At 41.7% G+C, this 23,649-nt stretch overlaps 1 protein-coding gene across 8 annotated transcripts in view; it reads left to right on the top strand.

Moving 5' to 3' along the window:
* dmd (dystrophin) overlaps nt 1-23,649 on the top strand; it is a 182,536-nt gene that overhangs the window by 103,513 nt on the left and 55,374 nt on the right. For all 8 annotated transcript variants that reach the window (XM_034216838.1, XM_034216835.1, XM_034216834.1 and 5 more), the window contains 12 exons: nt 1,966-2,158; nt 3,346-3,491; nt 12,425-12,525; nt 12,909-13,020; nt 13,120-13,233; nt 13,404-13,559; nt 13,643-13,813; nt 14,795-14,977; nt 15,949-16,083; nt 17,157-17,306; nt 21,936-22,097; nt 23,544-23,648. In XM_034216838.1, coding sequence (XP_034072729.1) covers nt 1,966-2,158; nt 3,346-3,491; nt 12,425-12,525; nt 12,909-13,020; nt 13,120-13,233; nt 13,404-13,559; nt 13,643-13,813; nt 14,795-14,977; nt 15,949-16,083; nt 17,157-17,306; nt 21,936-22,097; nt 23,544-23,648 — 1,728 coding nt within the window. The remainder of the gene's footprint in view (nt 1-1,965; nt 2,159-3,345; nt 3,492-12,424; nt 12,526-12,908; nt 13,021-13,119; nt 13,234-13,403; nt 13,560-13,642; nt 13,814-14,794; nt 14,978-15,948; nt 16,084-17,156; nt 17,307-21,935; nt 22,098-23,543; nt 23,649) is intronic.

The raw sequence follows: 23,649 nt of genomic DNA, 5'->3' as shown, positions 1-23,649 counted from the left end.
GAACCAATAACTTGCCTGGGAATGACAAGGCTTTACGTTTTCTTCAGAATCAAAGCAATCCAAGGATAGTTATCAGAAATCCACTACTCTTATTATACTTTTTAATGGGGACAATTTTTGCAGTTTCAGGGGAGGTTCAGACTCTGAAAAGCCCTGATTTTAACCTATGTGTTTGTGAATGAGTATTGACTGGCGAAAACACGCACGTTCATTTAGAACATCCAAACAACAGGAGAAGAGAGGTGACAAGCTGTTCTGGGGAACATTCTTTTAAAAGGAGATATAAGAAGAGGGGAGGCATAATTAAAGTGAACGAGAGGACACAAAAGAAGGTATAGAGAGGAGTAAATACCACAGACATACGAGAGCAATACGAATGGAGATTGATTAAGAATGAATTAAAAGGAAGAAATGATCAGGAGAAGCAAGGAGAAAATAAGACATGGAGTGCTGGAGTTCGATTTTTCTTGGAAGATGTGTCAGACCAATTCACACAAACAAGCTTTCCCTCAGAAGTGCGCCCACACATTTCCACTTTTTTTAATTTTTAATTTATTCTACTAAAACAAAAACAAAAACGTATAATTCATCCACACAAATGAACAAAATTAGTAGAAGCGGGAGGGCTGAAGCATAGCTTATGGGGAGTAGCCCTCCCGTGCATCATCATTAGCATCAATATAATAATGGCACTTATTTAGTCAAAAAACGTATAGAAATTAAGGAGTGCAAAAAAAATAAAGAAAACTGGAAAAAAATAAAAGTTAGGGCAAGAAAAAAAGTAAATGCATATATAAGTAATACTGGGAATATCAAATACTTGTTAGCTGGAGTAATCTGCACTTCACACACACAAATGGTGAACACACACTCACACATGAAAACGTTCTGTGTTCATATCTCCGTATTAAACAGGAAAGACTTCAGCAAAAAGTATTTATTCAAATTTCTGAAACAACCTTCCCCATGGCAAACTGTGCCGCCAACTGTCAGCTTATGAAAACATAGACTCTGCTGAGGTTATGAATGCTTGTGTTTTCTAACATTATTCATGAAGTGGAGCGGGGCTTTAGGCTGGAGTTTAAGTTACTCAGCTGCATTCAAAGCCAACCCAGTACAGTTTAGAGAGTATTAACCTGCCCTAACGGCTACATCCCTACTGATACTTCTTACTTTTTGTCATCCAAACAAGACACTAAATGTTGATTAATGTGCTACTGAAAAGAAACCCCAACAAATACACTTTTTCTGCTTGTTTGAGTAATCACATAGTAGTTTGTGTTTTTAGGAACTTTTCAATTTCAAGTTCCCTTTAATTTCCTCTCATGGGTTTAAAAAGATTAATTTGTTTTTTTCCGATGGATTTTTTCTTCGGAATATTGGTGTTTCAAGATAATTCAGAACATCAGAACAATAGGCAGTCCCCTCATTGCAGAGGGTTAAAGGAGGCACTGATATTAGCATGCTTTTGTTTTAAGTCTGGAAGCAGGGGGGTCACCTGGCTCTGTCCAAAGTTTAAACAAAATCATCCAACCAGCACCTCAAAATGTGACTTATTACTCACTTGCTGGAAATATTTTTGTTCTACTTAGCAAACAGATTTTACAGCAGCGTTCAACAAACAAACTGGGTGTACTGGACCCAATGTTTCCTTTCAGAATAGGCTCTCTGATCCGGCAACTTTGAGTCGTTTCTCCTGGAAGCTGATGGACCTTAAAGGTTAACAGAAACTTCCCTGATCTGAAATAACATCCTGCTAAGCTCTGATAAAGGCTCAAGATATCAGTAGTTTACTGAGCTGCTACAAAGACTCAGACCTGCTCACTCTTCTAATGCCAGGTTTACTGATAGCACCACTCTATAAATGTTATCAGCAGCTGATCACTTTATATTGTAGTAGTACGGAAAATAACCATAGAGCTTTTCTCTTAACCTCCATGGTAACAACCCCCTCTGTCCTGACAGGAGGAGGTGGCTCGCCTGGCCTCGCTGCAGCCTCAGGTGGATCTTCTGGAGAAGCACCTGAAGGAGCTGAAGGAGGAGAAGGAAGGGGACGAGGACCCTTCAGCTTTCCTTGACGCTGACATCAGTGCCTTCAAAGAGCACTACCGGCAGGTGCTGGAGGACCTGAGGGCCAGAGAGAGGCAGCTGCAGCTGGGTAAGGGAGTGCAGAGTTAACCTTTGTTACTACACCTGGTGATCCATGCCTGATAATGAACTCTCTATTTGAGGAGTAGGTAGGTCAATTCTAGTAATAATAGGAAAGGAATCAAGAACAAGACCATTTAAAAATTCATGTCCTAACACCATCCACTTCTTTTTACTTTGTAGAAAGAGTTCAAACTTATATGGGTTTAAAATGAGTTATAGTTGACCTCGTTTGCAGTTGGATGTGTTCTGTGTAAGGTTTTACAGACGTTGCTTTATGGCGTTTTTATGGTAAATTAGATTGTGATTTACCTAAGGCCCCCTCTGAGGACCTCCACACCCTGACAGCTCCCACCGGATCATGCAGCAAAGCAATCTACATTCTCCCGTAAAATAAAACAAGGAAAATCTCACTTAGACTCTCTAGTTTTCTGTCATCCTGACTCTAAACACGTTTAAATTAAATGTCTCAAAGCCAATTTTACCACTGATTTACAAGTCGAGTGACTCATGTGTGAACAGTCTGCTAGCACTCACCCGTGTGGTTACACCTTCTCACCTGTCTGCATGCTGAGAAGCGGGTGAGGGTGAGTCATTGGTTCCTATTTGTAGTGTTAAGTGTTACTGTGTTAAGATGCTCCCTGTGAAAACATTGACAATAAGACTTAATGAGATAGAAACATGAGCTGAAAGCATCGCCCACCAAGAACAGAATAACCAAATGAGACAGACAAAACAAGAGCGCACAGCTATTTATAATCATGGGGAGTACAATGATTGAAAAGAAGGAGAAAACTAAAAGAATAGTCACTGAGAAAATTAAGAAGGAAGAGGGAGGAGGAAGAATAGAGAAAGATGCTGACAGTCTGCTTTTTTACTCAGTCAGACAGCTTCTTCCACACTCTGCACTTTTGTACATATCCAATACACATATTTAACCACTCACACATGGATATAGCAAGATGAATGATATAGATTTAAATTCAGTTCAGAAGCAAATAGAAAATAATTGACCTGAAAGAAAGCCACAAAAACGACTTTCTCCTATAGACTCAAGTCAGCACATTTGAGATCAAATCATGGAAGCTTTTTAAGAAGGAATAGAAAAGTTAACCAGAAAGAAATGTCATACTTGCCTTTTGCAGCGCTCCAACAACGCCTACAGCCTCTCTGACATATCTCTCTGTGTGCCTCTAGTTTTGGAGAGCTTGCCCCCGGCTCGTTACAAGGAAACTATAGCCACACTGTTGGCATGGCTACAACAGTGCGAGGCCAAGCTGTCCATCCCATCCACGGCGGTTACAGAGTATCCTGTGATGGAACAGAGACTTACGGACGTTCAGGTGAACACACACACTCACACTCTGTCTGCAGATCATGTGTTAACATCTGGACTTAGAATAATAACAGCTGAGCTTATGCGCTGCTTTAAATTCAGCATGAAGAAGTTGTAAAAACAAACATTACTATGGGCTGTTAACTGTATTATTATGTACATAGTTACTCATTTATCTCCATTGAGCTGTAGTGGTTGTGTTGCAGCTGAAAGGGAAAGCATATCGAGCTCCAATCTATTCTCCATTAAGGAGCTAGATGCATAAAACTGAGAAAGTGTTTGCATTTATTCAGCTTTTGCTTACTGAAAACAAACAACTTAAACCAGCATAAAGCGCTTAGCCTTACTCACCACGGTTTTACTGACCAACTTCTTTTTGATCGTACACTTTAACATGTCAATACTTACCAACTTCGTTCAGATTTTTCTTTTCAATGTGTAACTTCTGCTATACACAACAGAACAGTGCTTAAAGACTTATTTGACCTCAAAAGACCCTGATACACAAGCCAAAGGTCGCTCATTTTCCAGGCTATGGGTGACTGTCGCCATAGTTTTTTCTCAATATTTTCCCATATTCTCGCACTGTTGCTGAGATAAATCGCCCTGATTGGCTGTTCAGCTGAAGGGAATTGTTTGTGCTAGCTGGTTGTTAGCTGTAGCCCTGCAATGTATTAATTTATTTGGCAAGATGTAGGCGACGTGAGTTGGCTTACGTCTCCAATCCTCCACTACTTTGTCAGTTTGGTGTTTCTGGGCTTTTATACAACTGACATTTCAACTGAATTTATTTTCTAATCTTGCACTCTATGAATGAAGTTCATCGTTTTTCACCCTTTATCGCAATTTTCATGTCAACTGCATTCATGTCATACTTTCAAACTTTCATATATTTCAAGTTATGCTTTAAATTAGAGTTCAACTCCATTCATCACTGACTGTCCATCTCACAGTTTATTTCATTTTTCATTTCAAACCTTTATTTACCCAGGTGTATCCCATTGAGATCATTGATCTCTTTTTCAAGGGAGTCCTGCTCAAGTAGGTTCCACATGAAACATAAAAACATAAACAGAACAACAAAAAGGACATCATACAGCATCATTACAGGGTTTACAATTTACAATAACTATCCACATGTGCAAGTACCAACAGCTTCCGATTGAGTAGCATCCAACCGAGCTTTACAAACATTTAGTGGCACCAGATTGCTCAGTTTCCATTTCAATTGGACCGGGGACCGGTACCGGGCTGCGGAGGTGTTACTGCCGGGCCGCAAAATAGCTGTGAGTTTATCGTAATATTTGCAGAATTATAAATATATAAAAATATTTTTATCATAATTGTTTCGCACCTATACCAGTCATATTATTTAATCCAGTAGCTAGTTAATCTTTCACCAGAAAACCGTTGAAAATGGCTTTTATGATGTTCCGAGGGATTCGGCGGCTCAGCCTGGTCTCAGCCTCTCGTGCGCACGAGAAAGTTACCGGTGCCAGAGTTCCCGTTAGAATATTTTTTTGCCGGTCAACATGTCCGTTAAAGTTTAAATCTTCCGGACAACATTTGAAAAGTGCCGGTCAAAGGTCTTCTTTGTTATTTATTGAGCTTTAAAACAAATTGATATGATTCGATATTAAACAAACTAATTATAGTAGATTAACTACATTATTCAAAAGTGTTCATTAATTTACAATAACACGGGAATAATAAACGGAGCGCTCTCTCCCTCTCCTGACAGCCCGTCAGTATCATGCAGCTCGCGGATCAGTAATGAGTGACCCGACAGCGAAACTAAACATATCTATAACTAGTTACGGTAGTTTGAGAGGTCATTAAAATAGCTACGTGTGATATTCTAACCTGAAGTGTGTGTTTTGTTCTGCTCACCGCTGCATGTGATCATGCAGAGCTGCGTGTCGACTCGTCAGCAGCCTTCGCTGTGTTTACCTTCATCAGAACAGCTTAAGAGTGACTGCAGGCTGCTACGTGTTAACCACACACACCTCTACACACATCTCTACACACATCGAACTGCCCGATTACTCCCCCTTTTATTCGTTTTATGAAGGAGATGTCCAGTCACCAAGGCGTGTGTGTGTGTGTGTGTGTGTGTGTGTGTGTGTGTGTGTGTGTGTGTGTGTGTGTGTGTGTGTGTGTGTGTGTGTGTGTGTGTGTGTGTGTGTGTGTGTGTGTGTGTGTGTGTGTGTGTGTGTGTGTGTGTGTGTGTGTGTGTGTGTGTGTGTGTGTGTGTGTGTGTGTGTGTGTGTGTGTGTGTGTGTGTGTGTGTGTGTGTGTGGTGTGTGTATGTATGTGCTCAGCTCAGCTCTGTGTGTTCGGTGTGTTTGTGTCTGTCCGACACCGGCATTTGTTTTCAAATGACCATGAATAGTAATTTACACACATCTGGCTAACTCCATAGGTAGCCTATATGCGGGTGTTCCCAAAAGAAGTTTAATCTTAATCTCGATGTAGTGCTAATTCTGCTAAAGGCTATCGGAGTGCATCGGAACGAACGTCACTATCATAATATCTTCTGAAAACAAATGCCAGTGTCACGCAGACACACACACACACACACACACACACACACACACACACACACACACACACACACACACACACACACACACACACACACACACACACACACACACACACACACACACACACCCTGGCGACCAGACATCTCCTTCATAATGTGCCTTCTCCTCGTTTTCCCAACATTCACTGGATTATCCGTAAATCATACAAACAAAACCAAAACGTTGATTTAACTGTTTTCCCGTTTTGGTTTTAAAAACCGAATAACGTCGGTTTTTTGGTTTTCCGGTTTTCCGAAAAACCAAAAAACGGCACCGGTTCTTTCGTAAACGTTAATATGTCTTGGATGCATATTGTTCTAGTATTCGTTCAGGCTGTTACATACAATTAGCTTTTGTTGCTACCTGCTGGTGGAGAGTAAATATTAAAATCAGTTAAAATTGACAACCGGTCCGCGATTTTTTTTAATGTATCTGCCGGTCCTTGGCAGAATAAAGGTTGGGAACCCCTGCTCTAACTCACAGCTCAACTTATTATTTTTTTATTTCTTCAACTGCTCAAACTCAGAAAAGCTCAACCTGTTAAGATATTTGAGATGATCAGTTAACATGTAATGTAGTTGAGTGAAGGTTGGCATAATGGCAGCCCACTATCTGGTATGAATCACAGGTAATTATGCTGTCTATTCTATAATCCCATCGGCCACTAGGAGTCAACAGTGTAAGCACTTGACAACACTGCTCCTAAGATCTATACACAAATTCCCATAAAACACCAAAATGGTGCTGGCTCTATCGTCCTGTGGGCCTGTGTAACAGTGTAATCAGTTTTTTACATGCTGTAAAGTTATACGGCCGCTGGCGATGCCAAACTGCCAAAGCAGCACTCTTTTAAAGGATGCTTTTCTGCGTCTCTTTGAGGAAACAGGCAGAGGATAAAGGAGGGAGAGAAAGCAGATGAAATGCACCATTAACCAAGATGCTGATTCATAGCCACAACCTGAATCTGATACACAGGGGCATCCCTAAATCACTGCTGTAAACATTAAACCCTTTGCCAAAGTGTCCTTTAAAAAAGACTAAGTGTAAATAACAAAGGAGTCTTTTAGGAAGCACATTACAGATTATACATATTTCTCCTAAATTGTGATTTCTGGAAGGCCACTCGAATGCACAAATCTCAAACTATGGCTGTTTCCATAAGTGGAAAATAATGTGTGTATCCCCCTGGGCTCTACTTTGGCCCATTCTTCAACTTTCCAGCAAGTTTCATGAATATAGAGCCACTAGTTGTTCTTTTGACAACGATATTTGTACAACGAAACGGCGCTGTTGTATGAGAGACCAGCTTCGCCTGCTTGGATCTATCATCTGTTTGTGCTACTTTAAACATGTTGACATAAGACACTGGTGCTCAGAGAAAGGCGGTATGTGGACCTTTTTATCTAAATTATTATTTCCGTTCCAAAAATCCACTTTTAAGAATGAAAACATCTTATATAAGTACCAAGAAGCTAATACAATCCTCCTTAAAGCCATTAATATACAAACTATATATATAAGTCACTTCTTAAATGTAAATCCTGCTGCAGTTTCACTTCTGTGCGCTGTAGTCTGTATTTACAAAGCAGCAGCACGCTAAAATCTATATTCTGAAACCCCCAAAACAAGGAGAGAGAATTTCAATTTCAGTGCAAATGTGTGATTTTGTGGAGCCAGACTTCCATCTGCTTAACATGCAGAGAGCAGGTCTGCTGTGTGTGCGTGTGTGTGTGTGTGTGTTTGTCTACAACTCTGCAATTATGAGAGGCGGGTGAGAAAATCCCAGGAGAGAAAATCAGTGTCTCTGTTTAGCACAATATCTGTCAACACACAAACACCAGTGAGTCAGAATGCTTACAATACAAAGGTGCGTACTCACACACATACATATTCATTTGTCAGTGTTTATCGGTATTTCCATTCAAACACACACTTTTTAGTTGTTTTAGAAGGGTTGGTTTATATCTTGTGTGTGTGTGTGTGTGCGTGCGTGTGTGTGTGTGTATGCCCCCTCTTTAAACTTTATAATGGTCTTGTGTCATAGCAGGGAGATGAAGCCTTGTATCGGAGATTAATTAAAGTTGATTGTAGATAATAATTAGGAATTCATTCTGCATACTGATGAGCTGTCATTAATTTTCACCACAACTCTTTCCCCTCTGCTCTGAGGCACTTCTGCGTGTGTGGTTAGAAACGGTTCTTTTTTTACCCAGGTGACGGTATCTCCCCTCGCACTATTTCATTAAAATAATGAGTTTTTGTCAGGTGGTAACTTTGCTAGAATCCTAACCTCGTGTTTCAAAATACAAAACTATAGCAGATAATGGTTGAAGTGAGTGACAGATGATTATTAATATCCTCCACAGCTACTGGTAGATATTATTAAAGACCTTAAAGCAGCATTAAATCACTACCTATAATCAGGCGTCAATACATCTGATGAATGATTTGTGATTTTGCTGTAGCGATGTATGGATCAGTAAGTAGGGGTGGACTGTATAGATATATTGATGTAGGACTCTAGTTTACTTCAGAACACTTACACACATTTGATTTGAAAATGAGATATTGAGTTTAAATCTTTACATAGACATAAAAAGTTAAAGTAAGGATGTGTAATCAAAAAATAAAGTAAATATATGTATATGAACATAAGGAGTTAAAGTCACATTTCCCAGTTTGACTGATTCATTCAGACCATAAAGCATCACAGCTCATTGATTGTTCCCAGTGAACTACAGATATTAAAGGGTGGCAGCCCCGAATATTTTCCGTATTAACAATGACGGAAAAATCTGAAAGCCGTCCGTCATTTTGACAGATTAGAACAAACGCCGAAATGCGCCAAAGTTTCCCCGCAGCAAGGCTCCGGTATTATGCCTTGTCATGCATGCCAAAAGGAAATGATATCGTTTCCATACCTAACTTTGCCGAACAGATCAACGAAAGTATTTGCTTTACGCTGTGCGCGTTCCCGCGAGGTGCTGTGGGCACGACAGGTAATAATGGATTTTGACGAAAATGTTGCGATCCTGCCCAAATTGACGGGCAGCGAAAAAGTCTAGCGCAACCTCTGGGCAGCACTGTAGAAAGAGAGCGTCCTCTTGAGACAAACAGCAGCAGTGGTCATTTGTAAAAATGCCAGAAACAACTCATGTCTACCGGCAAAAACCTCCTGTGGCAGAGAGAATTATGACTGTTGTCAGGCCAGTAGTGTTGTCATAGCACCACAAGCAAATCCTCTTAGGGAGGACATGTGCTGTGTTTTGGGTCCATAAAGACAGTGACTTGGAAATAGGAGACCATTGTTTTAATCCCATTTCTTAGAGACTATAATCAGTTTTGTCTGATGGTGAAACAGATGCTTAGGTTGATAACAGTTGGCTCATCTTTATAACATCAAGTACCATGACAGAATTGCATTAAACAAGGCCTTTTTGGGACTTAGGTAAAGTAAACTCTCTATTGCAGGGGTGGGGAACCTTTTTCCTCTCAAGGGCCATTTCAATGTTTTCAACATCCTCCGAGGGCCGTACAAATGATTGACCTCTGCTTAAATACTATAATCACAGCCCATTCATTTCACCTTTCTTTCATGCTGTGCAAAGAAAAAGCAACCTCTTAATCCAGATATCTTGCCATGACTCACGCATGCATGCACGTGCAGAGTTGTGGCATGACCACCCAAACAGAAAGATATGGACACAAGATGTGTGCAAATGTATTTAGACTCCTATCCATGTGAACATGATTTAAGTGGGGGGGACCTAACCTTCTCTAGGGGGGTCCGGGGGCATGCTCCCCCGGGAAGATTTTTTTTTTAAAATGTTGAAGTTAAAAGCATCAATCTGGTGCACTTTGAGAGCAACATTAGATCTATGGATACATCTCTCAACACCCATATGAAACAGAACTGTAAGCAGATTTTATTTTTCTTTATGGATATTTTACAAATCAATCCCTTTCAAACTGTATTCTTGTTTATTAATAACAACTTTTTTTTACAGTCATATAGTATTTTATACCTGTTTACTTTATTCTCTTATTTTTTTATAACTATAATGATCATATAAAGATGTGCCTTTACCTCACTGGTTGTAGAAAAAGCTTCTTATATTCGTTAGCATAGCTAGCTAACCAGATGCTAATAACAACAAAGTTATTGACTGTATGATCAGTATGACAGACAGTGATTCCTGCAGAAATGAAATATACTTTGGGGGAACGACTCGGGGTGGGGTGGGGGGTGGTGCGTGAAAAAAAATGTCCTCAGAAATCTCTCAAAAATTTAGGAGCGGGGCTAGTCCTGGTGCGCTACCCAGGCTGAGTGACAAGGTGGCATCCAGGAAACTGAAATTTGCAGGTCACTGCCATCGACACCAGGAACTTCCAGCTGGCAAGTTAGTACTCTGGAAGCCAACACACGGGCACCGACCAAGAGGGCGCCCCACGCCAACATACGTGGAGGTGCTGAGGAAGGATGTGGGGGTGGAAAGCTCCACAGAGCTGGCCGGGTGTATGGAGGACCGTGAGGATTGGCGAACCCGTTGGCAAACTCGTCTAAGGACGACCTAGTAGTAGTAGTCCTTGATTGGCTCAAGTTCACACCTTTTTAGGGGCGGGGCTAGTGATGTTGTCCCGGTGATGCTTAGGAGTTGATAAAGGAGATAATCCCACTGACGTCATCATTTGATTCCAAAAGTGGGTCTGGACTCGCGCCCATAGAGGCTGTTTACCAATATAATGGCTCCCCCCAAAGTATAATTTATGGGTGGCTCCCCCCAAAGTATAATTTATGGTTTTTTAAGTTTTTTTTACTCACTGAGCACTCATTGCCACCAATGCAAATGCAAATGAGTGCTCACTGAGTAAAAAAAACAAAAAAAACACACAAATTATACTTTGAGGGGAGCCATTATACTTTGGGGGCCCCCCAAAGTATTAACATGCTGTGGGAATCACTGACAGATGAACAGATCGCCACTGGGCTTACAACTAAAACACAGCCACGAAAAAACCTGCAGCATGGCTCCTTATGGGTACTGCAATTTTTGGAAGTGCCGGAGCGGAGCGGCGTTCTGGTGCTCCCCGTCAGAACTACACCCCTGTCAGACGAGACATATACCACGTGATGACACGTTAGGCTTGTGTTGTGTTCAAGGACCCTGACCTTGGCCAGGAAAAACAGGCACTCACTTGTTTAATTATTTTGCCGTCTAGATTTCTTTAATTTTTTTCTTTTTTGCGTGTGTTTATAAATTACCTCGAGGGCCACACCAAATGGTCTCGCGGGCCGTATACGGCCCGGGGGCCGGAGGTTCCCCACCCCTGCTCTATTGTCTAACGTCATCATATTACACAACCATACCCTATTGGAGTAAGGCTGTCCATCGATGTTGACATTGTGATGTATCACCCTCTCACCTTTCCGTTGTACCGTTAGTGAAAGTGAAAATTGAAGTAAAGAAACAGGCTTATCCATGTGCTCTCAAATGGAGCTTGGTACAAGTTGAAAGAGAGAAGGAAAGAAAAGAAAAAGCCCTTTGAGCAGAAACGTTGAGTCTCTAATGCTTCCTTGCTTTGGATTCAGTGTTGCAGCAGAAGGATTGTGGGTAAGCCATAGTAACTGACGGATGTCCCGTCCAGGAGCTGAGCTAGAACTGAGCTAAACTAAGCCTCTGAGCCACCTCTGTGTGAACGAGGCTTTCTTCCCAAAATCTTCCACTGCACGCCAGCTAGAGTTCACCGGGAATTCCCTCACCTCTCCACTTATCATTCATCCCGCAATCAAAATCAAACGGTGTGAAAAGGCTTTCATTACAAAATGTTAACAGTGGCAGCCTCATATCCTCTCATGCTCGTCATCCCTCACTCTCCCATTTCCCCCCCGCTCAATAAATACTGAGTAATGTTACGGACAAGCTTTTGAATCGACTCTTTTTCTCCATGGCATTTACGCCACTTACGCTAGAACACGTGATAGATGGTAATTGGATAACTCGTTTATGGATATGGGTTCCCTCTGCGTTTGTTGATACATGTGTGTTTATTTATCTTTTTATTTATTCTGGACTGGAGGCTTTGGGCCGCATGTGAATTCTCTTTTTAGATTTGACCTCAGAGATTTTTTGTAATTCTGAGATTAAAGTCAGAAAGCTGACGGTATATATATATATATAGTCAGGATACTACTTTCTTTCTCCGAATTCTGGCTTTAATCTTAGAATTCACTTACTGTAAGGTCAGATCCAAAATAAATTCACATGTGTCTCTAGTCCTCTTTTATAACTAGTACTTTCTCAATCTAAACTTCCATTGCCCCTCCTCATTATTCCTCTGTCTCTCCCCCCCCCAGGCCCTGCAGGTGGCTCTGGCTGAACACCAGGGGGAGGTGGACTACCTGACCTCCACTGTGGAGCAGGTGTTCCAGAAAGCACCAGCAGACATCAGCCAAAAGTAAGACATGGAAAATAAAGAGTGCTGTGTAATCTATTGAAGGAAAGGATTAAACACAATTGAATGGGTGCAGATTCCATTTGCGATTTACTAGGAAAGTCGACTGCTAAAAAACGACCGCTGCTGTAATGTTTAGTTGAATGAACCCAAATCAAAATGGTCTTAACCCCTGTCGAGTGTATCTGATGTGTTTTTTATTTGCACGTCTCCTTATTGATCTATGCATCTGTCTGCTTAGGCTCTGAGCAGGCATAAAAGCAAAGTCGATGCCCAATAAAAATGGTCTGAATATAAAAAAATAAAGTTGTGTAGAACTTGTAAAGCTTAGGTAAACATATATGCCATGTCACAAGCCAATTGTGAGCCTCTGTGATTTCCTGCAGGTATCGCATCGAGATGGACGGCATCATGGCAAGTTGGAAACGCCTCGGCACGACGCTGACAGACAACGCCCAGAAACTCCAGGAGCTCATGGCCAAACTGTTGCAGTTTGAAGTGAGATTTATAACGGGGATCACTATATGTTGCTTAGAAGTCAAGCTTACTAAGGTGAGATATCTTTAATCTCAATACTCGTTCTTGTCTCGCCAACAGAATGACGTTAAGACTCTTAAGAAGTGGATGGCAGATGTGGACGTGTTCCTGAACGAGGAATGGCCAGCACTGGGAGACTCTGAAGCTCTGGAGAAACAGCTGGAGCAGTGCACGGTGAGGAAATAATTTAGACCTTACTTCAAAGTCTTATTTCAACAGTTTCCCTTTCCTGTCATCAGCTGCGTAAAGCCTGAGGTCCAAGCTGGGCAAGCCTAACTTTAAAGGACAACGAATGACAAGGAAATATGGCAACGTTCTGAATATTTTGCATTCTGATTGGCTAGGCTTTGGTGAATGACATCCACACCATCCAACCCAGCGTCAACGGCATCAACGAAGTGGGTCTGTACCTAAAGAAAGAGGCCGAGCCACCCTACGCCGTCCACATCCAGAAGGAACTAGACGACCTCAACGCTCAGTGGGAGAACGTCTGCAAACAGGTGCGGACCCTTCATCCAGAGGTCGTGTTTTCCTGCTTTATGTGTCCCTACACCGTTAAATGTTTTTCTTTACCTCCGTCTAGGCCTACGCCAAGAAGTCGGCCCTGAAAGGAGGCCTCGACAAGACCATGGCTCTGAGGAAGGAGATGCAGGAGATGCAGGAGTGGATCAACCAGGCGGAGGAGGACTACCTGGAGAGAGACTTCACATACAAGACTCCTGAAGAGCTGCGCAAGGCTGTGGAGGAGCTCAAGGTGTGTGAACCGGACAGTAGATTGCTGTTGCTGTGACAGTAGTTCCTAGAGTAAATATCACATTTGTTTTAGTCTGAGAGTAATGATCAAGAGTTGAAAAGGGGCATTATGGTTTTGTTATATTCACTATTTCTTTGCAATTCATTCAAACTAAGATACAAAAAATGTTCTTGCACCATGGCTCATAAAGGAGGACTTCTCTGCTGAGTAAGCCTCAGAAAGGGCTGACTCAGACACAGTGATTTACATAGGGTCTTTATTCACAGTACAGACTCACATCTCACTGACCTTTCTGCACCTGCTTCACCCTGTCCCTCTCTTCTGATCCTGGTTCATTCCTTATCGATAGCCCCCCGTCTGCCTGCCTCTCTTTTTATTGTGAAGAAAAACACTTTTTTCGGTCTTTATTTATTTCCCCCTCTCTGTATTCTTCCCTCACAGCTCTGAGTCTAACCCCCCTCTCCACTCTCTTTGTCTCCATAACTCAATTTCGTATCAAATTGCATAAATTCTAATCCCTCCCTCCTCCTCCCCCTTTCTGCTCCGAGCTAAAGGAAACTCCATTGGTGAATCTGCTCAGTTGCTTACTCTCCAAATCCCCCCCCTGCCTGGTTTGGGAATGTATTAGCTTCATTCATTGATTCGTTGCCTAGGTTGTTCCCTCCGTCTGTCTCTGTCCCTTTACACTGTGGCTTTGTCTACTGCAGACACATTGATTCATTTGTTTGTGCATCCGTCCCTCCTTCCATTAAGCCTCTCTGTCTCTCTCTGTCCTTCTTCCTTCTCTTGCTCTTTCATTGACCTCTAAAAGATCCTTTTTGTAACAAGGCTTATCAATAAAGTGGTGCAGGAATGAGTCCTAAAACAGTATTTTTTGGTTGGTGAGATGCCTGAAATCATACGTCATCACTGCACCACTATGCAATTGGAATCAAGTGTTTTGAACAGACTAACAAACATCCCTTACTCTATCTTCCTCAGAGGGCCCAGGAAGAGGTCCACTCCAAGGAGCTGAAGGTCAAACTCCTGACTGACAGTGTCAACAGTTTCATCGCCAAGGCTCCCCCCACGGCCCATGATGCCTTGCGGTCTGAGTTGGACGTTTTGACGGCTAACTACCAGCGCCTGTGCAGCCGGCTGGATGGGAAATGTAAAACACTGGAGGTAAGAACTTTCTCTGTGATCATTTGGAAGTGTTTATCGGACATTCTCCCCATGCTTAGGTAAAGACAAAGTGGGAAAAGAGAAAGTGTGTGTCCATGTGTGTGTCAAGGCCAAGGCGGTAGTGTACAAAATACATCAGTGCCAGTGTGTGAACGTACTCCGTTTACTATAGATGAGCAGAGGCGAAGCGAGGTTAGCCGAGTAGAACCGTTTCAGGCTATCTTCTTGCATTTTGTACCTCTTGACTTAGTAATTGTAAGATTAATCAAAGTATAAAGTACATTTTAATGAACACAAGGTGGTTAGATGTTTCATATTAAGGCTTAAAGTGATGGGGATATGAGCTCGATAAATACATGTTCTTCAGAAGAAGATATTCATTATGAAAACTGTGGAGAAGACTGCTCTGTGGTCTGGAGGCAGAAATCTCAGAGCAGATCGATAGTGCATGACAATATCACATCTTTGGTTTTAATAATTGACCTTCTCTTTCATACTTTTCTTATTTACTTTTAATGTTCTTATTATTTATAAATATCCTTTTTTATTTGATTTGATCTTTTTATTGCACATTTGACAGACTTTGTCCTGTGTGAAGAAACTTGTGCCATTCGGAACCTATTTTTCAAATGAGCTTCATTTCACAATTAGAAAGCCAACTCAATCACTGAGCCAGACAGAGGCAACTGTTGCTAATTTGCAGACTGGAACGAACTCATCAAACATGTTGATGTTGAACAGATGTTGATATGACGGCCTGCACCAACGCTGAATAAATGAAAATGAAACGCTGAAGTGAAAATGAAAAACTGGTAGTCATGGGCTTTCAAATTTACGGGGAAGTTCTCTCTTTCACTATCCGTCTTTTCCTGCACCGTTCATCTTCCCAAATGTCAAAATGTTCATCTGTTTTCTTATGAATAAATTCACTGATGCATTTCCTCTGTGTGTGCCTCCCTGTGTGTTTGCAGGAGGTGTGGGCGTGTTGGTGTGAGCTGCTCTCCTACCTGGAGCAGGAGAACGCCTTCCTGGACCAGCTGGAGCAGAAGCTGGACGAGACGGAGAACCTGGAGGGAGGAGCGGAGGAGCTGCAGGAGGCGCTGGATGTCAGTATGCCTTTCGTTTGTATATTTTCTTCCAAGATGATAAAGTTAAAATAAAACAAGCTATTATATCAAAAACAGGTATAAAATACAAGAATAAAAGCAGGCTTATACCAAGGCATTGTGATTCTTAGCAACTTCAGTGTTCTGCTGTGTTGTGGTTAATCGGTGTCCCTGTCTCAGATCAGCTTAAATAGTCGCGGTGCTTACCGCTCAGCTAGGCTAACCCAGCTTTTAGAGAAGGATGACCAGTTTAAGGCGACCGTTTTTCCAATCCAAACAGCCACCAGACCCTCAAGCAGGGAGCTTGATCCTTGTAAGCTTTAAAGGGATTTCTTTCCTCTTTTTAATTAAACAATAACCATGGGAACTCAGATCTCCCTCAGCTACAAGCTCTGCTAAAGTAGAACCCCTACCACCACCATGAGAAGAACATCAGAAACCCAGTGGGCTTAAATCGAGAACACATAACAGAAACATAAACAAGATTGGTTCTGTAATGCAGACGTTTGTATGAAATTCAAAAAGTGTTAATCCCATGGAATTTGCATTGAATCCTGTAATTAGAGACACTGGAGCTGCCTGGCCTTCTTTGAGGAAGTAAAGTGAAAGGCTTACATGTTAACCCTAACTTGTTAATTTGCTTAAACTGTGCTTTTGCAGAGTGCTTCAGATGTTACATCCAGGGATTTGGTGAGATTAAACAATGCAAAAAGCATTAAGTCCCTCCACCATGATGCATTATTTCATTAAAACTCCAACAGAACAGCAAAAATGCAAACTGCCTACTCAGCTGTATTTCACTTCGCTAAACTGACATCAGCAAAGATTTAGGAAGATGTGGAAAGCTGTTAAGCACCCAGGTCAGACGTACAGGGGCTAATTGACCTATTTAAGCTTTGCATGTCATCACCAAACGCTCTTATCCTGCATAATGTTTAATACGTGTCTCCTAACCTTATCCTGAGTCAGCTTCAAACAAAACAAAGTATGCAAAAAAACAGTTGAATCAAACCCATATTTTTCAAAGTGTAATGGTCGAGTGTAATTGATGGAGGTTTTCTCTGTGTTTACAGAGTCTGGATGTTCTTCTGCAACACCCGGATGACAACAGGAACCAGATTCGGGAGCTGGCCCAGACGCTAATGGACGGAGGAGTTCTGGATGAACTAATACAGCAGAAACTGGACGCCTTCAACACACGATGGGATGAGCTCATGGCGAGGGTAAGACAAATCATACAAAGTCTTTCATTAAAAAAAAAACTGTTGTCTAATTATTTATCACCCCCTTACTTTGCTTTGGTGTGCTCTGTCAGCGTTGGCTCTTATCGAACATGCTACAGTTATTGGGGTATGTTGCCGTCTTATCCTGGAAAATCAAGTTGTTGTCATTTAGGAAGAAAATGTGTATTCTTAGGGGATTAACATTTTAAATGTCACCTTATTTCATCTCCTTAGACCTGAAGCATGGACACACTTAGGTCAGATGGTACGCTAAAGCCTGGTTAAATCACCTCTTAGATGCAAATAGTTAAATAATATATGCAAGCAGAGACATTGCAGGGTTTATGGTAATGATATATGTTAGCATTAGCATCAGCCATCACTTCCTGTTGGGTTTTTAGTTGTTGCTTACTAAACATGAGTTGGACTTTTGTCCTACATTTCTCTCACAGTCAGAATTTTGCTGCAGGCTGTCGTTGGTTGCTTTAAGACAAGTTTACAGTACGACGTTGGGCAAGTGTTCCGATAGATAACCAAAGAACAAAGGCTTTGAGCACAGCATGTACATGTGGACTGGAAATGCTGGCAACTGCAAGATAAACCAAACGTGGTCCTTATACCAAAAATACAACTGGTTTAGTTTTTTCTGACAAAGATTCAACCATGTTTTTTACGAATAGACATCACAGTGTAAAGGGGCCTTCAAAATCAAGCCATCAACTTTCCTTATAGAATGAGCATGACCCCCAGCTACCCGAATTTCCTTGTTGAGCTGCAAAACAACAATATATATAAGTGATGAAATGGTAGCAGAGAGTTGATAGGATTCCATTTAAAGGACAACAGACTGGGTCAACATCTGAGAACACATTTCAAGAAACTTCCATTTTTATTACAAATGCTAAAACCACCTCAACAATTCTCTTTGGAAAATGTACGTTTTATTTTCTGTCAGTATTTGGTACGTCCTCATTTGGCCTTGATAACATCATGATCTCGAGCTGGCACGGACTCCACGAGTTTGTTCAAATCTGACGACACATGTTATCCCAGCATGAACTGACAGTGTTCCAAAGAGCTTCTTATGATGATGCATAACACTTGGCTTTCTCACTGTTGTCCTCAATGTTCGATGGGGGTGAGGTCAGGTGACTGTGGAGGAAAATGCACAATAGTCAGGACTTGTTCATCTTTGCTCTTCAAGTAGGTGCATTTAGGGTCATTATCCTCCCGCTCTAAAATGCTCTATCTCTGAAGAATGGAGCGCTTTTATTCTGGGTTTGATAAACTGCAATATCATTCTCTCAACTGTTCTCTCCTTACATCCCCCCATCTGTTGCTGCCACAAATCCCATTCTTGGATTCATCCGTTTATAGGACTTGATCCACCTCTACATTTTTGTATTTCTCAGCCCACTCAAAGCGTTTCACCTCACTTCCCCTCCTGAGAAGTCCTTCTTTTGATCGTGCTCTTGCGTTCCTTATTTGGCAAATTCTGCTCTATCTATCTCTGGACCAAGCTTGATGTATTGATCTTCTGATGCTGAGGTCTTGTTCGGTCTGCCTGATCGTGCTTTGGATAAAACCGATCCAGTTTCTGCAAAAGTATTGGAGTTCCATGCACTGCCCCTTTGGAAACCTTTAGTCCTGAGGCTGAGCTTAGAATCAAATCAATCTGAGTGTCATGGAGTACTATATGTTTAACTATTTTCAATCATTTTATTGACCAGACAATGAGTGTATATTAACAAAAAAATACATCTGAAAATATTCCTTATTTTCCGCCATATTCACATTTTTCTTCCTCCTATTCTCTCACATTACCCTTCTCTTATTCATCACACCTTTCCAATCAATTCTCTATTCCATACAACCCTCCTCTCCTTTCTCCCTCTCCTTCCCCAGCTCCGTCTGTCTTCTCTTAATTGATTGTCTCTTCCTCCACCCCTGCACTCTCTCCTCCTCTTCGTAATCTTCCTCCTCTTCCTCTTTCAACGTCTTCCTTCCAGCCCTCATCAGCCGGCATCAGCGGCCGCGATACATTCTCAGCCTCTTGTGGTGATCCTCAGCGACAGATTAGACATTCTTGCACCCACACACACACACACACACACACACACACACACACACACACACACACACACACACACACACACACACACACACACACACACACACACTGAGACACACACTCATTGCCCGCTGGGTTGATCCTCCCTCACCATAGCACCAGATTAATGTTCTCCTTGCAGCCTGATAAGCCTCCCTTTGTTTGTCTACCCATCAGAGACATTGTGTGTGTGTGTGCGTGTGTGTGTGTGTGTGTGTGTGTGTTTTATTTCAGACTTTCGTATTTTCTGGTTTGGAAGTGTCATTGTGTGTTATCAGAAGCCGGTGTGCTTTGTTCCGCGGTGTGTGTCAGCATGTGAGGTGAGGCGGGGGGGGCTGTTTGTTTGTTTGTCATCGATAAAGAGGGAGACAGGAAGCGGGTGTTTGAGAGTCACTCTGGAAAGACAGATGCAGGAGCAAAAGCACACAGACCAAAATATTGCCTTAATATTTCCCCTCTTTTGACCGGAGGGAACTGTAGGAGGGATTTCTTTTTAAATGTATTTCTTTTAAACTTGGATCGTTGTGTGGTTTCAGGAACGGTCATTTGTCATCCTACCACAAGACAGACACTAGACAAATCACCTAGAAGGAAAACTGACATGCAGTGGTTCTTTTTTTTATTAAAACAAACACCTTAAATCATCATTAAAACCGTCTTTCCAAAAAGGTGTTTAATGAGGTGAATATATACTGATATATCTGTTTAGGCATCACAGAAATAAAGGATTTTTGAAGAAAAATACACAGTTAATTCTTATTTTTTTAAATCGGATTAAGAAATACTTTTAATTTTCTAAAGCCAGTTGAGTAGCACTTGAAATGTTTTTGCTCTATGAAACCTGATGTACTTTTATGATTCTGTTTTCTTCAAGTTGTATTTTGTTGGACGAACGCACTTATTGTAAGTCGCTTTGGATAAAAGCGTCAGCTAAATGTAATGTAATGTAATTATCCCAGGGGAAATTGGGCGTTCATGGCAGTTGTTCAATTTTAAAATGAATGATGTGTTTGGATCCATATGTATGTATTTAGATGTATTCATATGTATAGGTCCTGAACAACTCACTGAAAGACAGTTTCCCCTTAATAAAGAGTCTTCTTTTTCTTCTAAAAAGATCAAATAAAATTGGACATAAACTGAAGAAACTAAACTTGAATATCCTATAGATAGTCTTTACTAAATTGTAAAGGTGCCTCTCTAACTTAACTAAGACATTTTATCAAATCAAAGTAAAACATCACAGAAGTATAATTCTTATCTATTTTCCAACTTCTTTCCATCCACAGTATTATAAATTCACGACTCAAATAGCTGACTGTCAACACGGGTCCAAGAAAGTGCAGAGACAGTGGAATATAATCTCATTATATCTGTGTCCCACTTTAAAACTTATGTTGAGATAAATCCATCTTGTTATATCTCTGTCTGCTGTTCCTCAGATCAAAGAGGCGTGTTTGCCATTTTAATTTGGAGCTTTTTGTAACGGCTGAACAACCAATAAGAGGAAGTGTAGCGCGGAGATCGCTGCTTAGCCGACGGCGTTTCCCACGCAAGGCAAACAGCGATCCTCTATCTCGCCCGTTCGCAATCACTGACTGCCTTTCGGTGTGAGAGAAATTAGTAATAAGGGAAAACTGAGTGTTTAATAAGAATATGTATTCATGAGCCGACAATTGCCAGGGAAATGAAGTACATGGCCACGGGGAAGGTTGTTATCAATGTTTGTCTAAATATTTAATCTCGCGCTCATTTCGTACATTATCAGCCATGAAACGGTGACATTGGGAGCACTGTGAGTGTGACACAAGCGTTAGTGGCTCACGGCTATATTTAGAGTCATTATCCTTGTGCATGAGCTTAGCATGCTCACCTGTGACCACATACGCAGCCTCTTCCTCTCAACTCACAAGCTCTTACAGGATGTGATGCAACATGTCCGTAGGAAAGTTAATCTCGTAGGCAGACATGATGTGGAGAGCAGAACAGAAACAGTAGTTGCAAAGGGTCCTACTTCTCAGGCATCAGAAGATCGTTATTTGGGTTGTTCGTGGCAACCTTGATGTTGTCGTCACACTGAGGCAACATGAGAGAGAAACCCCGGCCTCCGTCCTTCAATAGGGTATATGCAGAGAGAGAGAGAGAGAGAGAGTGTGTGTGTGTGTGTGTGGTGTGTGTGTGTGTGTGTGTGTGTGTGTGTGTGTGTGTGTGTGTGTGTGTGTGTGTGTGTGTGTGTGTGTGTGTGTGTGTGTGTGTGTGTGTGTGTGGTGTGTGTGTGTGTGTGTGTGGTGTGTGTGTGTGTGTGTGTGTGTGTGTGTGTGTGTGTGTGTGTGTGTGTGTGTGTGTGTGTGTGTGTGTGTGTGTGTGCCTGTGTTTGTTGTTTGTTTTTAGGTACATAGAGGGACGAGGGATTGAATATTTCTCTTTATATACATTATATACGTTTCCCATTTGCTGTTTTCTGTTTTAATGGTCCACTTCATTTGTTTTGTGACGCAGTTTTGTTTGTGTTTACCCAGGTGGGGCTCAGGAAGCAGGAGCTGGAGAAGAGTGTGCAGTGGGCCCAGGAGAATGACAAGAGTCTGAGGCAGATCCAGGATTCGCTTGCCAACACCGACCGACACCTTACTGCGTACCTGGCTGACCACATAGACGCCCAGCAGATACCGCAGGAGGCTCAGGTAGCCATCAGTGTGTAGCTGTGTGTGCGTGTAGGGACTAAGGAGAATCGTCGTGGGCCATAGCTTCTACATCATCTCTATATTTTTCCGTTCACTAAGACTGGCTGTGTTCATGAGCCGTTCATATCACAGGGATCCTCCCCACGGAGACCGCCATCTTTCTACAGTAGCTCAGAACGGACAAACTAAAAGTGGCTTTAGAACTTGAGAGGTCCTTTTATTTCATTCATTGTGTCCTAAAAGTTTAAAAAGACCTAATTAGTTGAATTATTTTCATGCTGCCTTTTATGTAAATGAGACGTTTGTGCTCTATGGGACAAATATGTGGGAGAGCATCCTAAGATATTTTAGTTTCATGCTCCACTGAGGAACTTTTCATAGGAATGAATGACAATACTTCAACTAAATGCTAGCGTTACTGATTAGACTTAATCAAACCAAACTTCACCCCACTGATCCCGATGTAAGCAGACCCCAACTGGACCTGCAGTAATTAGACTACGCCAGGCTGAAGTCAGTTTAAATAGAAATGCTCCTAATGTAGAATAAAGATGCCAATTCATCATCAGTAAGTGCAGCTTTTAGTTGACTCATGAAACACTGTCAAGCTTTTTGCCCTGTCAGGTTTGACCACGAAGAGTGACAGGAAGAGGAATGACAGCTGAGTGGAAATATACTTCAGAGAGTGTGTGCGTTTGTGTGAGTCCATGCATGGGAACCCAAGAGAGAATGGCGAATGCTCTTTTTCTCTCTGTTGTCCTAATTAAGCCCGGGGCAACTTTGGACACGGGCAAGAGTGCACACACACACACACACACACACACACACACACACACACACACACTGTTCTGTCTGTTTGTCTCTTCCTCCAACTTCTTCTACATATATATATATATATATATATACACACAGCCTCTAGACAATTCAGACAGTCGATGGTGAAATAATGGCCTGCGATGATAGAAAGACTGATGAGGGAGAGTGTACGTGGAGAAGAAAGGAAAGATTGAATACACGTATGTTGTAGTAGACACACACAAACTCCCACACACACACACACACACACACACACACATATGGATGGGAGAATGATTGTATTAGATTGGTGTGGATGATCATATGTGATTACAGGGCACTTGGTATTTAAAAGTGAAAGGGGTGACAGAGGCCGTCTCTGTGTGTGAAAGGGGGGGGGTGACAGGTTGTTAATGCTTTTAAGCATCCTCTCCTATCTCCTTGATCCCTCATGCCCCCTTGTGGTTATTATTAGGAGGTACACTATCAATGCATTTCAACTGGTCTGACTTTCAAAACAACATTTTCAGACCCATTACATCATATTTTTATATTAATTTTAGTTCAAATAAAGTTATGGTTCATTAACATCATTTGTGTTATCCTTTTTATTTTTAATTGGTCTTTTACGTGCATGTGTGTGTTCAACAGAAAATCCAGGCGGAGCTGAGCGGCCATGAGGCAACCCTGGAGGACATGAAGAAGAAGAACCAGGACAAAGACCCGAGGGTTATGGGACAGATAGACCTCACGCAGG

This window comes from Gymnodraco acuticeps, unplaced genomic scaffold, assembly GCF_902827175.1.
Source record: "Gymnodraco acuticeps unplaced genomic scaffold, fGymAcu1.1, whole genome shotgun sequence".
Taxonomy (NCBI): Eukaryota; Metazoa; Chordata; class Actinopteri; order Perciformes; family Bathydraconidae; genus Gymnodraco; species Gymnodraco acuticeps.
Note: the sequence above shows the minus strand (reverse complement) of the source record. Positions and strands in the feature narration are given on the sequence as shown.